This window comes from Lemur catta, chromosome X (assembly GCF_020740605.2).
Source record: "Lemur catta isolate mLemCat1 chromosome X, mLemCat1.pri, whole genome shotgun sequence".
Taxonomy (NCBI): Eukaryota; Metazoa; Chordata; class Mammalia; order Primates; family Lemuridae; genus Lemur; species Lemur catta.
Window position 1 is genome coordinate 12555734 of NC_059155.1, and position 17105 is coordinate 12572838.

The 17105-nt window shown below is 35.1% G+C and overlaps 1 protein-coding gene across 3 annotated transcripts in view; it reads left to right on the forward strand.

The window, feature by feature from the left end:
• The window catches only part of COL4A5 (collagen type IV alpha 5 chain), a 223516-nt gene that overhangs the window by 195488 nt on the left and 10923 nt on the right, over positions 1 to 17105 (forward strand). Inside the window, exons 39-48 of one of the 3 annotated variants that reach the window (XM_045537798.1) lie at positions 194 to 292; positions 1363 to 1413; positions 2634 to 2819; positions 4539 to 4547; positions 9011 to 9019; positions 11765 to 11898; positions 14935 to 15007; positions 15142 to 15213; positions 16017 to 16145; positions 16960 to 17058. In XM_045537798.1, the coding sequence (XP_045393754.1) occupies positions 194 to 292; positions 1363 to 1413; positions 2634 to 2819; positions 4539 to 4547; positions 9011 to 9019; positions 11765 to 11898; positions 14935 to 15007; positions 15142 to 15213; positions 16017 to 16145; positions 16960 to 17058 (861 nt within the window). The remainder of the gene's footprint in view (positions 1 to 193; positions 293 to 1362; positions 1414 to 2633; positions 2820 to 4538; positions 4548 to 9010; positions 9020 to 11764; positions 11899 to 14934; positions 15008 to 15141; positions 15214 to 16016; positions 16146 to 16959; positions 17059 to 17105) is intronic. The other 2 variants (XM_045537797.1, XM_045537799.1) reach the window with 2 other exon arrangements.

The following is a 17105-nucleotide window of genomic DNA, read 5'->3' on the forward strand; positions in this document are numbered from 1 at the left end:
TTCCTTATTCTTATTATCCTCCTCCATTTTTTATGCTTCATTTTCATAAGATTTCATGATTCAAAGGAGTGTCTCAAAAACACTTTGTTTCTTTTGTATAGAACTATTTGAAGCTAGTGTGGAAAGAATAGGGTATATGGAAGGAAAAGGGAGCTGGAAGGCTAGTTGTAACCTGTTGTACTCTATTCTTTAGGTGGTGGAGGTCGTCCTGGGCCACCGGGGCCTCCAGGTGAAAAAGGCAAACCAGGTCAAGATGGTATTCCTGGACCCGCTGGACAGAAGGGTGAACCAGGTGCTGTATTTTTTCATTTTTCCTAATTTTCTAATTTCCTCCTTGTCTGCTTCAACTTGCCTTTTTTTACTCACAATGAAATTATATCTTCTTTCTTAATTTCTAACCCACCACACGTTTTTCCCTTCTTAATTACCTTCTTTATAAAAATTTTTTTTCTTTCAGCATATTACGGGGATAAAATGTTTGGGTTACATATATTGCCCTTGCCCCACCTGAGTCAGAGCTTCAAGTGTGTCCATCCCCCAGACGGTGCGCACCACACTCATTAGGTGTGAATATACCCATCCCCTCCTCCCCCCTCCCACCTGTCCGACCCCCGATGAATGTTACTACTATATGTGCACATAAGTGTTGATCAATTAATACCAATTTGATGGTGACTTAATTACCTTCTTTCTCTTCATCCTGAGAATATTAGCTCATGTTTCTTGATCAAGTTGGCTCGCTCTTATGCAAAACTTCATATCCTTTCTTGTCCAGTTTTTCATATCCAGAAGTGGTTGCCCAGCTTTTTCAATTTTTTTTTGTTTTACTATGCAACCTATATTCCATTTATATATTTTCATGTAAGCATATAAAGATATATTGAATACTCATTACAAATAGGATATATATTTATATATTTTTCTCATGTGAGAATTGGGCCAGGCACAGTGGCTCACGCCTGTAATCCTAGCATTCTGGGAGGCCAAGGCAGGAGGATCACTTCAGGTCAAGAGTTCAAGACCAGCCTGAGCGAGAGAGAGACCATGTCTCTACAACAAATAGAAAAAAATAGCTGGGCGTGTAGTCCCAGCTACTCGGGAGACTGAGGCAGGAGGATCTCTTGAGCCCTGGAGTTTGAGGCTGCAGTGAGCTATGATGATGCCACTGCACTCTACATGGGGCGACAAAGTGAGACTCTGTTTCCAAAAAAAAAAAAAAAATTGTAGTTCTGTGTTGGAAAGAGGTCTACGTATTTCATATACATTGTTGCACTTAATAAAAATCTCAATGATCTGAAAATAATTTGTTCTTGTTTCATTATTATTATCTACTTGAAATTTTTTTGTTTTGTACTCTGATAGGTCAACCAGGCTTTGGAATCCCAGGACCCCCTGGACTACCAGGACTTTCTGGTAAACCTTAATAAAACATGCTTAATCAATTCATAAAATGAGAATATTCTCTAGTACATTTATTTTTTCATCTCTGCCATTTACTGTTAAAAATGCATATGCAAACCCAGAGTACTCAAAGGTAGAGGTGCATCTTAAACAATTTATTATTTGGCAAATCAGTATAAGGAGTTGTGTTATATAAAAATGCATCAGTAAAGAAATCTACACATATATATCTCTTCATTAACTTCCTAAATAAATACGGAGGAAATGATAAAGAAAGAAGGCAAAATTGTAGGAAGAGTAGATTTCACTAAATTTTAAAAAATGTGTTTAGCCAGAAAAAAACCCACGGTTTTCTCCCTGTGGAAACAATATCAAGGTAAGATAAGGAAACTCTGTAGAAATATATGTCAATAATAAAAATGTTTTTTGAAAACTTCATCTTAATATATGTTTTACATATTTGGGTGGATATATGTACACACACATCTATCTTCCCTCTCTTGTGCTTCCTCTCATTGTAAGCACCAGATAGTTTAAATAGAGAGACTGAATGTGCATACATACATGTATGTTTGTGTTCTGAAATGACCATTGGCTATTATATGGAGGCTTTTCTTAAACCACACACATGTCTTAGAAATTCTGGTATCCTTCCCATAATCCCAACATGAAAATTATTGCTTTAATGTGCCACCATTATATTGCACTTAAAAGTGTTAATGGTATAGAAAAAATATTCAGAATAGTTTGTCTAGACTATGATTATAAATCTTGGATAAAATGATTTTCAGGGACACATAGCAACCATTGAAATCTATATCCTCCATTAGTCTCAAAACATTTGTTTTAGGAATTTCCTCCAGCCGTCTTGAATCTATTCTTGAAGATACTTTATATATATTTTTTCTTCTTTTTTCCTCACAACTACTGGTCATGTGATCATTGCTCTATGTCTTAATACAAAGGATACCTTTCAGGATGAAAGCTTTTATTGTTCCTACATTTCTATGCACACTCAAATAAATACTTCTGATAACAGATACATACATATTTAATAGGAAGAATGGTTTACGGTTTGTTTTCTGGGTGGGTTTGGGATTTGGTGGAAGATAGGAATGACTTTTGTGAATTTCATTAATTGCTCTAATAAATATGAATAGCTTTAGCCTTATAGGCAAACTTATAACTCAGTATCATTTACTGTGTTCTTTAATGTCACTTTACTTTCATAGGCCAAAAGGGTGATGGAGGATTACCCGGCATTCCAGGAAACCCTGGCCTTCCAGGTCCAAAGGGTGAATCAGGCTTTCCTGGTTTCCCTGGTGTGCAGGGTCCCCCAGGCCCTCCTGGTTCTCCAGGTCCAGCTCTGGAAGGACCTAAAGGCAACCCTGGGCCCCAAGGTCCTCCTGGGAGACCAGGTATGTCCACGAGTAGTAGGGGAATGGTCTACTTATTAGTCCATTTATTTCATTTTGCTGGCAGGTTATTCAGTCTTTAAGACTTTAGAATTTATAATTTAAGAACTCGTTACAAGTAAATAACTTGGTTTACACCGAACTCCATCCATTTCTGTGGCATCTAATAATTCTTTTTGGTAATGCATTTCATCATTTATTTAACAAAACAACTTGGAGGAAAAAAAGACATAGTGTTTTTATTAGTCTTGTTATTAAAGGTAAAGCTAAACTGATAACCTGGCAGCAAAATAGTCATCTGCATTTTTAAATGTGAGCTTCTCAGCATGTTATCACAGAAATCATTTTAGTGATCACCCAATAGATGCTTGTGGTACACACCAAAAGTTTTGCTATGGTTTTGTTATATGATCAGCAAATGTCACCAGGCACAATAAAAATTTTTATTTTCCATAGGAATTAGGCAATCAAATTTATCTTCAACATCACAGCATGATCAAATTGACTAGTGATCTCTTCATACCAACCACATGTCTATTCCTCATTTGTCTTGTGTTCACTGCTCTAGTAGTGTCAATTTTGCATCCGATGTTCACCTTTTCATTTTGTGTCTGTGCTGTGTCATTTCATTTTACTAATTTTGGAAATGCTCATTTTCATTCTGGATTAATGTCGCTGAGCCTAGTCACTGGTCATAGGTTATTGACAGATTTTTGAGACTTGATATTCAATTTTGGTATTTCTGGTAATTGCAAACTTGGCCTTCATTGATTTAAGAAAAAATAAGAGAAATCTAAGATTAAAGAAACAAAGCAACAGTCCTTTTATCCTTTGAAAGTCTCTAACTTATTTTAAAAAGCATTTTAAAATGAAAAAATTCATTTAAATTATAGTAAAATATAAAGTGATTAGAGTTAATTTTAATAAGACATGCTCTAAAAGCATGAATTAAATGGGATTACATACTGTGTTCAGAGGATCGTTTGCAAAATCAGATTTTATCTGCTCTGACTTGGCTGTCTGTGAAAGGTATTATTTAAGGTTTTACCTTGGCTTATTATTGAAGAAAACCAGTGAAAATCTCCTCAGCCATGTTAACTTTCTTGCATGTAATATAAAGAATTGAAGCAAGAATCTTGCTTGGTTTTGCATGCAATAATTCAAATAAACCAAACTATTATCCTTTTCATATTCTAATCAACACTGTGATTATTCATTCTTAATAGTAATGGAGCTCACTGTTGAACATTACTTTGAAATAAGTCAAAATAAGGCCATTAGTCACAAAGGTGATTTAAAATTACTATTTTTAAAGAAATAATAACAAGAAAAGTCACTAGAAGGGCACACACCTGATGAGTGTTTGTGACTTCTCAATTTGTTCATAAATTGCAAATTAAAATGGAATTCTAAACCCAATTACTCTTAGAATTGATTTTCTTAATATGAGCTCATAGTAATTATTATAAAAATGACTTTTGGTCTTTCAAAATATATCACATATGCTGTTTTCTATTTAGTGTTGATGCTAAGTGATGATAGTTTGGTTTATATACAGATGCATGAATATGAACTTTCAGAGTATTCTTTTATTTAATTAAATTTTTAACTTGAAAGTATTTAGTGTAATGCTTTAGTTTCTTGATATTTCTAACAGTTTTGATATTTTTTCTTTTTGTTAATGATGGCATTGGGCCTTGGTGAACTTTGATCCCTATCCAGGTCCTACAGGTTAGCTCCTTAACTCCAAAGTAGTAACTGCATGAAGTTTGAAACTTTTCTTATATATTTATATGTATATATTTATATATGTGTGTATATATACATATATGTCTATATAATGTATGTGTGTATATATATGCACCTATACCTAATGTTTCCAAGTATTTAGATATATTTTAAGAGTATATATGCCAATTCAATTCTTACATGTTGGCCTATCTCTCTAAGTTGTCAGGAACTTGTAGAACCCAGTGTTTCTGTATGTTGGAATGATCCCAAATTACCTAATTAGGAAAACTAATTCAACATTTCAAAATTCATATATTTTTAAATTTTTAGTTGAAAATATATAGTATCCAAAAGGTATAATATTTTACCTTTTCTTTGAAGTGTATTTCTTATGTTTGCATCTGTTAATGCAAATGAAATTGAACTATTCCTCAAAAAGATACTTTTTTAAATACAATGGTATGTATTATCAGATCCTGCAAATACATAATTCTTTTTTTCTATTTTTTATTTTTAATTATTATAGGTACATAATGTATATCTTTATAGGGTACAGGCAAGTTTTGATGCAGATGTACAATGTGAATTAATAAAGTCAGTGTAATTGGGGTATCCATCACTTCAGGCATTTAACATTTTTTTGTGTTAGGAACATTCCAGTTCCACTCTTTTAGTTATTTTAAAGTATCCCCTAACTTATCATTGATTATAGTCACTTTGTTGTGCTGTCAAATATTATTCATTCTATCTAACTATACTTTTACACCCATTAAGCATCCCCACTTCATACCCCCCTCCCCACTACCCGTCTCAGCCTCTGGTAACCATCATTCTACTCTTTGTCTCTATGAGATCAATTTTTTTTAATATTTATCTCCCACATATGAGTGAGAACATGTGATATTTGTCTTTCTGTGCTTGGCTTATTTCACTTAGCATAATGTTCTCCACTTCAATCCATGTTGTTGTAAATGGCAGGACTTCATTCTTTTTTGTGACTATATAATATTCCCCTGTGTGTATGTACCACAATTTCTTTACACGTTCATCTCTTGGTGGACACTTAGGTTGATTCCATGTCTTGGCTATTCTGAATAGTGCTGCAGTAAACATGGGAGTGCAGAGATCTTTTCAATATACTGAATTCCCATCCTTTGGATATATACCGATCATTGGGATTGCTGGATCATACAGTAGTTCTATTTTTAGTTTTTTGAGGAACCTCCATACTGTTCTCCATAATATTTGCACTAATTACATTCCCACCAACAGTGTACAGGGATTCCCCTTTGTCCACATCCTCACCAGCATTCATTATTGCCTGTCTTTTTGATAAAAGCCATATTAATTGGGGTGAGATGATATCTCATTGTAGTTTTGGTTTGCATTTTTCTGATGACTAATGATGTTGAGCATTTTTCATATACCTGTTGGCCATTTGTATGTCTTCTTTTGAGAAATGTCTGTTCAGATTCTTTGCCCATTTTTGATCAGATTATTTGATTTTTTTTCCTATCATGTTGTTGGAACTCCTTATATATTCTAGTTATTAATCCTTTGTCAGACAAGTAGTTTGCAAATATTTTCTCCCATTCTGTGGATTGTCTCTTCACTGTTTTGATTGTTTCCTTTATAGCCAAGGAGCAGAATGAGCAGATCAGTGATGGAAAATTACTAAGAGGAGGCATTAAGGATAGGAGGGTTCTTGTTAAACTGGCCTAATAGGATTTTTGGTAAAGATGGACCAAAGACATTGGCATCAGTTGTGGGAGATGGAGAACCTGATCAGATATCAAGGGTAGAGGGACTCTCCCTAAACTGATATTACCATGATTCTTGCTGTACCTGGGCTTGGCAGGCCAAAAACAGGGCCTGAGGATGAGGCCTAGTTGAGAAAACTGAGGCCCAAAGACGTTAAAAAGCTTGCTCAAGGTAATACTGTTAGTTATTGGCATAGCTGGGACTCTGACTTAAGGTTCCCCAGTGCTCATTAAGTATCCATTCTACTAGTGAATCATCTTTCCACAAATGCTATTGTATGGCTTGATGTTTATGATGTGGCCTTTTTATTCTAGTTATAAATATGATAAATGATAGAGCAAAACTACTTCTGCCATTTTAGGAGACTCTTACCCATAGCAGATTGGGCCCTGTATCCACTTTCTTGTTTCTTCTATTACCTCAAAAACTCCATCAACCCCTAGTAACTGCTTCTTGTGTTCTTCCTAAATGGATATCATCAAAAAGAGTAAGACAGTGCATGCTATTTAACTATCACTAAGATAAAGAGAAGACTAGGGGATACTTTGAAATAATTTTGAGCCCCACCTGCACATATTTCTGCTGCTTGATCACTGCTAGGCTATATTGTTAGCAAGATTTCTTTCTTCTGAGGCACTATAATATATTCATAGAAGAAAAAGAAGAGTAGCCATATTACTTTAAAACTGATTTAACAATTTCTTACTTACTAAATGTGCTCTAAATTGCCTAGTTGTTGGAACCTGGTCTCTGTAGTGTTGTCTTCTTTGCAACAGTTGAAGACTACATCTTTAAGTGGAAACTGAATTTAATATATACTAGTCAATTCATCAGTGTATCTTTAGTAATTACTACTTATGTATAAGACTTTAGGTTTTTGTTTTCTTTTTCAGTTAAACTTGGTTAGGTAGTTTGAAAAATAATGGACTGAGAACTTCATACACAAAATTGACTTGGCATATAACTCATTAAAATGTTACCTTTTAGAAATTAAAGTCTTAGAAGTTTTGCTATGATATGATCCAAAGTCTTCCTTGCTACTGACTCAAACTGAAATGTCATATTCCAATGAAATATTTTTCTGAGAGTTCTTGTTACTGGTCCTTCTATATCAAACACACACACATAGAATTTCTTTTCTCAAAATCTGAGTTATCTTAAGTGGGAATCCTAATTTATTTAACTAATTGTTTGGCCAGACTCTGCTCTAGGTATTGTCCTGAGTTAGTTTACTATATGTGGTTTAGAAATCATTTAAACAAACAGAAGCCAATTTTTAGCTTTCTAAATTTCAAAGTATCAAATGCTTTAAAAGTTTTACATATTAAGTAGTAATGATAGTGTTTCCTATTTATATGGCATACCACCATTTACATCATACAATGTACTTTTATTGTAAACTCCTAGAGGACAGAGTTTGGATCTTGTTTCCTGTAGCAACTTGCACATGGCAGACATTAGGTCAATATTTTAAAAGTTGAATCTGATCTTTAAAACAATCGTATGAGGGAGGCTAGAGCAGATAGCACTATTCCCATTATGTGAGTGAGAAAACAAGCTCAGAAAGATTGAATTGCCCAAAGTCATACAGTTATTAAGTAGCAGAGTCAAAAATAGATCTTAGGTCTTCTAAGTTCTAGGATTCAGTTCTGTAGCACAATTTATTCTTTCTGCTAACATTCAATGTTTACAAATCATAGCAAGACTTGTAAGAAAAGAAAATTGTATTTTTAGTCAATTAACACTAACCAAGAGGTGTGCTATTTGTAGGCTTTTAATCTTTATATTTAATGATCCTTCTTTAATAGTGAATAGCCTGATTTAATATGTGTGCTGAATAATAATAAAGTAAATGTGATATTTTCTGTGGTTTGGGGTGGGATATTTTGCATGAAAAATTATTTTAAAGTACCCCTTCACTGATAGTGTTCATATCTTTAGAAAATTTGAATCTTTATTTTCAAGTTTAATGGGATACAAATATACATTGGCTTTTTCTCTTTAAGTAATACATTGTAAGTAATAATATACAGGAGAAAGCCTCATTATGAATTAGGAAAAAAAATCAGAATGTGGCTTCATGCAATGGTTTTCAAATACAAATAAAAGTACAATTGATGATGGCCATTATGTACTCATGTTTTGATTTTTCTGTTCTATCACCTATGATCTTTGTATTTTTTTGCCAAATGAGACCTTTAAAGTTAACTGTATCTCCTTGGGGCAGTCTGAACATATCAAGAAATTTGCACCTGGTGTTTTTACTAAAGGATGGCAGAGGCCAAGACAAACTTAAACATTTATCCAAAATTACCCCTTTGCTAAAGGAGCTGAAAGCTATCGGTGAAATGGTACTATTTTGCCAACTTTAATGTTTTGAGAAGCTAACTTTTGGAAAGCCACAGTAGCAGTGTTAATATGATGTCTTCAATAGAGTTTTCCATTTTGTTTGATTAATGAAGACCGGCAGCTTATTCTTTAGAATAAGCTCTATTTGAAAAGGTTTGGCTCTCCATACTCCTCTGTGGTTCTGTTTGCATACTGATTATGCTGTAGGTATAAGAAATGCTGGCAAAGAAGATTATTGTTTAACTTATGCTATAATGTGAACCACTTCTAACTCACAATCTTATTTTGTACTGTGTGATGTCTGATACTGCTAACATCGATCTTTGGGCTTTGGTGAACTCTGATCTTCCCAGGTTTTCAAGGTTAGACTCTTCACTAGTCAATTCTTTTTTTTAATGCTTTGTATGTGTGATAAGAGAAATGCACTTTTTTGCTATAATTTAGAAGTCATTGAAGAGTACTGTTATCCTCAAATACTATCTGCTGGGGTTTTAACATTTTGACAAAGGTAACGTGACTTGATTATAATTAAGTTTAGAATGAAATTAGGTCTTTCTGGCTTCAATTGTTTGTGCTAGGTAGTCAATACATAAAGACATGTTGAATTTTAAATGGAAATACACTTATTTTTACCTTCAAGACTGCATTAAGCTATTTAGGCAAGCATTTGGCCCATTTGTAATCTCTGTATTGATTTTATTTTCTTGAAATTTGGTTGCCTCATATTGCCCTGACCTGTGTATTCAGGGCTATTTTCAGTAACGGAAGAAAGAAACTATTGAATATTATTAAAAATAAAACTTGTATGTCCTTTATGTCATTAAATGTTATTACTCATTGATTTAAATTCAAGGAACTCTAAACAGCAGATTTGAATTAACATATAAATTTCCTATTATTTCCTTTTAATTGTAAAAAGTGCAGTACCTTAGTTTGTTTTCTTCAGCTGATACCATGTTCTGATAACCTTTCAAATTGGGGTAAAGGATCATAAAACTTTCCTTTTTTCCCCCATTTTAATCTTACCTTGTCATTGTTATCAGGTTGATTCACAGATGGTTTATTTTTTTTTCTTAATAAGCTGATTTGCTACCTGATTTCTAGTCCAAATCATACATTATCGATGAAACTAGCAAATTTACTTAGAAACCCTATCTAGTGCATTTGAACAATACAGTTTTTTTAATGTACAAAGTACCCCAACCCTTTCTTATTATTGGGAGGGGAATTTATTTGTTGTCTGGTTGCCAGGCTAGAATAACTATATGATCTTTAAATTGTTTAAAGATAAAACAATTGTTTTACTGTTGTGAGCCTCCTTCCTCTTTCTCATGTGCCAGATATGTAATATTATATTCTGAAATCATATAGAAATACCTGCAAGATTAAAAACAGGCTCATATTTTAAGATAGATTCTTACCTTCAGTATTACTATTAATAATGAAGATAACATTAGTAATAATAATAATAATAAAACCCTTCCATAGTTTTTACTATGTGCCAGGCACTGTGCTAAGAAATTTATATATGCTATCTCATTTAATCCTTATAACAATCTCATAAAGTAAGTGCTATTCTTATTTCCATTTTATAGAAGAAGAAATTGAAGCCAAGGAGAGTAATAATCTTGCTAAAGTCAAATAACTAATGACTAATGGAGCTAGGATTCTAACCCAGCATTCTAACTCCAGAGTCCAGTATTTTTAATCTCTATGCCATTCTGCCTTGTTAGTATTAGGCATTGATTCTGAGTTTTAAGAGTATTGGGAAGGGAACTAAAGTCAGTTTTATCTCAGGTCAAAAAGATGACACATTGTCCATATATAAGCATGAAGTCAGTATTCTAAATTGATATGCCTATGATAGTTCCTTAAAAATAATCCCTACATATCTTCATTTTTTTGTTATAATCAATAAAAAAACTGAGATTACCAGAGGAGAGAAGGTATAAGTGTTAACTATTGGCTGTTCATTATTTAGGGCTTTGTAATTATTTTCTTAAGGCAGGATTACTTAGTCTCAACCTCAGCCACTAAACACTCTGCAAGGAAGTAGCACCTATTTCACACCTAGTGACAAAAGTCTTGGCCAATGATAAGATCTCCCTGGTTGCTTAATGGACCGGATGTCTTTATTCAGAAAGGTTAAAAACATAGCATAAGGAAAACAACTTAGCAAAATCCCATTTTAAATTATTTTATTTACTCACAAGATGCATACAGAATTATTTATTTTTCTTAAAAATATTTAAAATGTTAAAAATATGAAAACATTTTAGAAATAAGTTTTAAAAGTACTGTGTTGTATAAATTTCTGACATTTTAAAATATTCCCAAAAAGCATATCACTAAAATGAAGTTAAACAGTTAGTTTGCTTAAATAACTATCTTTATTGCATAGTAATAAAAGCTGAATAAATGTAACTACTTACAAATAAAAGAATTTGATTTTAATCACAATGAGACAAATGGCTTAAATCCCTGACTGCCCTACAGCAGTGATTTTTTTTTTTTAAGGGCAAGTCAAGTGGTGGGAGTGGGGAAGGAACAAAGAAATATGTAACTAGTTGTGATCAATTAATTGTAAACACCACTGCACTTGGACCAGCCAACAGTGATTCTTAAAGTGTGGTCCTGAAACTAGTAGCCGCTTGTTAGAATGCAAATTATTGGGCCCCTCCTCGGTGTTGTTGAATCCAAGACTCTGGAGGTGGGCCCAGGAATTGAACAAGCCCTCCAGGTGATTCTGAAGCATGCTCCAATTTGAGAAAGTACCCTACAGTTTCTGTTTCATTTCACATTAAGTCAAACACTTGAAGGACTGCAGAAGCAAATGTTATGTCCTGAGTCCTTTCTTTAGATATGAGCTTATTGAGTTTAATATATAATAAAATATAAAGTAAAAGAGTCTGTAAACCAGTGTTAATAACAAAAAGAACCCAGTACACTTCACATTAGAAAGGGAGTCAGCATAGTTCTATATATTTAAATATAGTCTGGATTTTATTCTACAAACTAATAGGAAGATGATTGATATTTTAAAAGCCTGACTTCTTTGCTACTGTTATGCTATACTGAAATGTGGTTATTTGTTGTACATTATCAAGGTTCACCAGGTCCAGAAGGTCCTCGGGGTCTCCCTGGAAATGGAGGTATTAAAGGAGAGAGGGGAAACCCAGGCCAACCTGGGCAACCTGGCTTGCCTGGTTTGAAAGGAGATCAAGGACCACCAGGACTCCCGGTAGGAAATGGGAGTTGATATTTGATGAGAGAGGAGTGTGAATGTTTGCATTCAGAATGAGAATTCTAAGCTGCATAACTTTAATTAGCATTCATTGAACAAGGCTGTTTGCATGGTTCACTGGAGAATTAAAAAGAAAGTAGAAGGCAAGTTTCCTACAGTCTCCCAACTAAAGGGACTTTGCTCTATTATAGTTAAAAGGTTCTTCAGAAGATACTTGATCTGGAATTTTTGGTATGTATAGTTTTTAGATTTGAGAAGCCTTCAGTTCAGTGAAAGCAAATTTGTGCAAAGGAGACATCTATGTCAGAGCATTTCGTGTGGATGAGTCCACCTATAGGGAAGTAATTATGGTGAGTGGGAATATTTTAGACTTTGAAATTAGCTAGACTAGGGTCAAATTTCAGCTCCACTGCACACTTTTGCTTTGTGTCTATAAGGAAAACAGACACTCTGGGTTTCTTTCTTCACCTATAAAAAGAGAATAATAGCATATACACTGATGTGCTTTCTATGTTGGTTTGAGTAACCCAGAGAGTCACATTCTTCTTTATGGATGCTCAAAGCTACCTCCATTCATTCAAGCAGATTCTTGGTAGATTTGGCAGCCAACAGGATTTGGGCTATCTTTTAACTCTGAAGACTGCTTTATAGCTGAAAAAAATCTATAGTAGTAGCCCTTAATGCTTTTCTGTATCTAACCCTTTTTTCCCTGTGGTATCATTATTCTTCTAGTCACCTAGACTTAATTTATTTATCTCTTGATTCATTCTCTACTCACTCCCCACCTCATTCTTCTCCCATGTACTTCTAGTTCATATGTCACTCTACCTGCATTCAAGACTACTGCCTAGGCTGGGCGAGGTGGCTCACACCTGTAATCCTAGCACTCTGGAAGGCCAAGGCAGGTGGATCGCTTGAGGTCAGGAGTTCGAGACCAGCCTGAGCAAGAGCGAGACTCCGTCTCTACTAAAAATAGAAAGAAATTATCTGGCCAACTAAAAATATATATAGAAAAAATTAGCCGGCCATGGTGGCACATGCCTGTAGTCCCAGCTACTCGGGAGGCTGAGGCAGGAGGATCGCTTGAGCCCGGGAGTTTGAGGTTGCTGTGAGCTAGGCTGATGCCACGGCACTCACTCTCGCCCGGGCAACAGAGTGAGACTCTGTCTCAAAAAAAAAAAAAAAAAAAAAAGACTACTGCCTAATATGTTTTGCCCCTTTTTTCTCTCTGTATGTGTATCACTATATATATTTATATAAACACATATATATTTTTTCCTGAAATGTCTGAAAATAAGTTGTATCTATCATGCCCCTTTACCACTAAATACTTCAGTGTATATTTCCTAAGATTAAAAATATTCTCTTATATAACTACAGAAGAGTGATCAACTTCAGGAAATTAAACATAGATATGATACTTTAATCTCCACCTTTCATATTCCAATTGGGTCAATTGACCTAGTAATGTCCTTCTTAGTATTTCGTCTTCCAGTACAGGACCCAAACCAAATCATGTATTGCATTTAACTGTCATATCTCTTTAGTCTCCTTTAATCTGGAACAGTTCCTAAGCCTATTTTTTTTCATGACCTTGACATTTTAAAAAATTTTACCCCCCCCATTTTTAAAATAGAATTTTCCTTGTTTTGTCTGATGTTTCTTTATAATTAGATTCGAGTTATGTATCCCCAGCTGGAATACTACATGAGTGATATTGTGTCCTTCTCAGGATAATAGATAGGAGGCCCATGATGTCTATATGCCCCTCATTTGTGATTTTAATTTTGATCACCCAATCAAGTTGTTGTTTGGTTTCTCCACTGTATGGTTGCTATTTTTCCTCTTGCAACTAATATGCAAAACTGCAGGAAGGCACATTAAGATCATGCAAATATACTGCTCCTCATCAAAATTTCCCCATAGATTTAACATTTATTAATGTTTTTTGCTTCAACCAATCACTACTGGGATAGTGGCAAAATGATGATTTTCCATCTGTAGCACTACCTCCACATATACCAGTTGGCCCTACTATAAGCACGAGCCCTCTCTTCTCTCCTATTTATTTATGTATTTATTATCAATATAAACTCATGATTTCCCTTTTTTTCCAATGATTTTACAATTTTTAAACTATCATTACTTGTTTAGATGCTCTCGTTGTTCCAGATTTGGAAGTCCTTTCAAGCTGGTTTGTATGTCTTTCTGACATGTACCCCCCTTTTTCTTAATACTTTCTTATATTTTGGCATAATAAGATGTTCCAGGCTTTCCCCTTTTTCGTTCCTATTAATACAAGCTTCATTGTCCTACACTTGAACTAAAGCAGTAGTCTCCTACACAATTTTGCTATTCTATATTCTTCCTTTAGATCCATCCTAGAGCTATTTTCAACTCTCCTTTCCACACTTTTCATGGCCCTCTAATCCAATTAATTAACAGGCCCTACTATATCTTTGCTAAGTCTTTCAAGCTGTATCATTTCTGAACATGTGACTCTAATCCAAGCATTTATCACCTTAGATCTAGACTAAAAAAGGAATATTTTTGTTAATAATAAAATAATAGCCTGTAGTCCCAGCTACTCAGGAGGCTGAGGCAGGAAGATTGCTTGAGCCCAGGAGTTTGAGGCCAGCCTGGGCATCATAGCAAGACCCATCTCTATTAAAAAATAATAGTTACCATCTATTAAGTACATACCACATGCCAGTCAGTTTTCTAAGCACTTAATATGAACTGTCCTCACCATAATCCCATGAAGTAGATACCATTATTTATTCCATGTTAGAGATGAGGACACTATGGATCAAAGAGGTAAATAATCAACTCAATTCACACCAGCTAATAAGGGGCAAAACTGGGATTTGAATCTTGGAAGTTTGACTCTAGAGATGGTGCTATAAACCATTAGGCCAGGGGTGGGGAACCTGTGGCCTCAGGGCCATGTGTCCCTGTACTATGTAATACCTATGCCCTCACTCTCCTCTCTCCCCCCTAATTTTTTTAGCATTAATTATTTTATTTATTCAGGGTAATCCTGGCCGGCCAGGTCTGAATGGAATGAAAGGAGATCGTGGTCTCCCTGGTGTTCCAGGATTCCCAGGTATTTGAAGGGATGTTTTGAGGTTTCCCTTTATATTAAACTCCTTTGGGACAAGATACCCATTTTCTGATTTGACTGGGTAAAGGCTATAGCCCTGTTGTTTTGCCATGTAAGTTTATGTATCTTCTTTGCAGGCATGAAAGGACCCAGTGGAGTACCTGGTTCACCTGGCCCTGAGGGGGAACCAGGACTTATTGGTCCACCAGGTAAGACTTATTCCTGAAGCTAGTTATACCTGATACTTAGACACATTAAAGAATTTGAAAGTTTGCATTCTGTCTTTCAGCAAAACTGCCAGTCTAAGTCCTCAACAACTGAAGAGGAATAAGCAGGAGTCTCTCTTTATTTACTAATATCTAAAACTCTATTTTATTAATATAATATTGACATAGACCTTTTAAATTTAGGATAGATGCAGGATTGACAAGAATGCTTCTTTGAAATCTTTATTGGCTTTTATACTAACTTTGATATTCAATTGAACAGATCACAAGAACAAGTCACATATGTATATCTGTATTTTTTATATTAAAATAGTTCTTTTTGCTAAGAGACTTATAGAGGTTTCTTATGAATTGTGAAATAGGGCATCTGCTAAATTCCCCTACTAGTTCAGTGGGTCCCTTGACAAGCACAGCAAACAAGAACTGCAAATGCTATTAGAATCAGAACAGACTTGTAAGGGAATAGGATTGTCTTCCCCTGACACCAGTGTTCACAGAACTGTAATGGATTAGACTTTCTAGTAACTGAGTGATGCTCAAGGCTTGAAAATAGGGATGATATGCCTAATTTTTCCATTGACCCCAAGAAAATTATTTATTTTTCAGCCTTCTGGGAGAGATAATGGTAGTTTTCCCAAACAGATTTCTGTTGGATATATGGCAGCAGTCCAATACATATGACACATTTTTCTAACACCAATTGTTATTCTGATCTTAAGTCACTTCGGCATCCATTTCTTCTGCCCTTTCTCTTCCCCTTCAAATTTGTGTGTTTTGCCTCTTAGGTCCTCCTGGATTACCTGGTCCTTCAGGACAGAGTATTATAATCAAAGGAGATGCTGGTCCTCCAGGGATTCCTGGCCAGCCTGGGTTAAAAGGTCCACCAGGACTTCCAGGACCTCAAGGCTTACCAGGTACCTTTGTAGATCATTTTTTTAAGGCTTATATATTTCAGAATATATCCCTAGTTCTTTTTTGACATGTCAGAATGTCTCTCTGACAGTAGGAGTCTGAGCAACTGGTAGAATTCCAGACCACCACAGGTCCCATTTTCCTTTTTTTGAAATTAGTAACTTCTCATGGCTGAATTTCTTTTCGGCCTTGTCAGGCTTCTTTTAGCTCCTCTGGCTATTCTAAATTGAGCAGCTAAGTTAATGTTAAAAACTCTGTAATGAAATGAAAATGCATTTAAGAGCTGGTGCTTTCTCTATTTCATCCAGCAGAAAGATCAAGGCTGATATGGTGGGCCATCAGTTTCCCTTGGTGAGGCCCCTTGACTTTTAAATTAACTGCTTTCTATTAATAGCTGGCCATTTGACTCTATGCTTATGGCCAACTTTGATTATAAAAGAAAGCTAGTAACTAACTTCAGTCTTTCTCCCTTATTAAGTGTTTGAGTGGCAGGCTTACCAAAAATAAAGTGTACCTAGCAGTAATTTATAATAGATAGATAACAAAAGTTGGGATCTGCACTCCTCTCTCGTTCTGAAGGCAAAAGAGAACACAACTGCCATATTAAGAGAATCTCCTCAGAAGTAAATGGAATGTTTAAAACCAAAGCTAAATCTTTTTTTTTCTTCTTTTGTCCTGGGCTTAAGATATCCCGTCATTTATCTGGATTTAATCCAGGTTATGAATTCAGTGTCTCAAGAATCTTATGTGTTCTAGATCGGTCTGGATGTGAAATTATTCTACCCACATTTGAAAACCCCGTTTCTTTTCCTATAGGTCCAACTGGCCCTCCAGGAGATCCTGGACGCAATGGACTCCCTGGCTTTGATGGTGCAGTAGGGCGCAAAGGAGACCCAGGTCTGCCAGGCCAGCCAGGTGAGACAAGTAAAACAATGCTATTGATGGTGGTCTTTAAGTCTGGG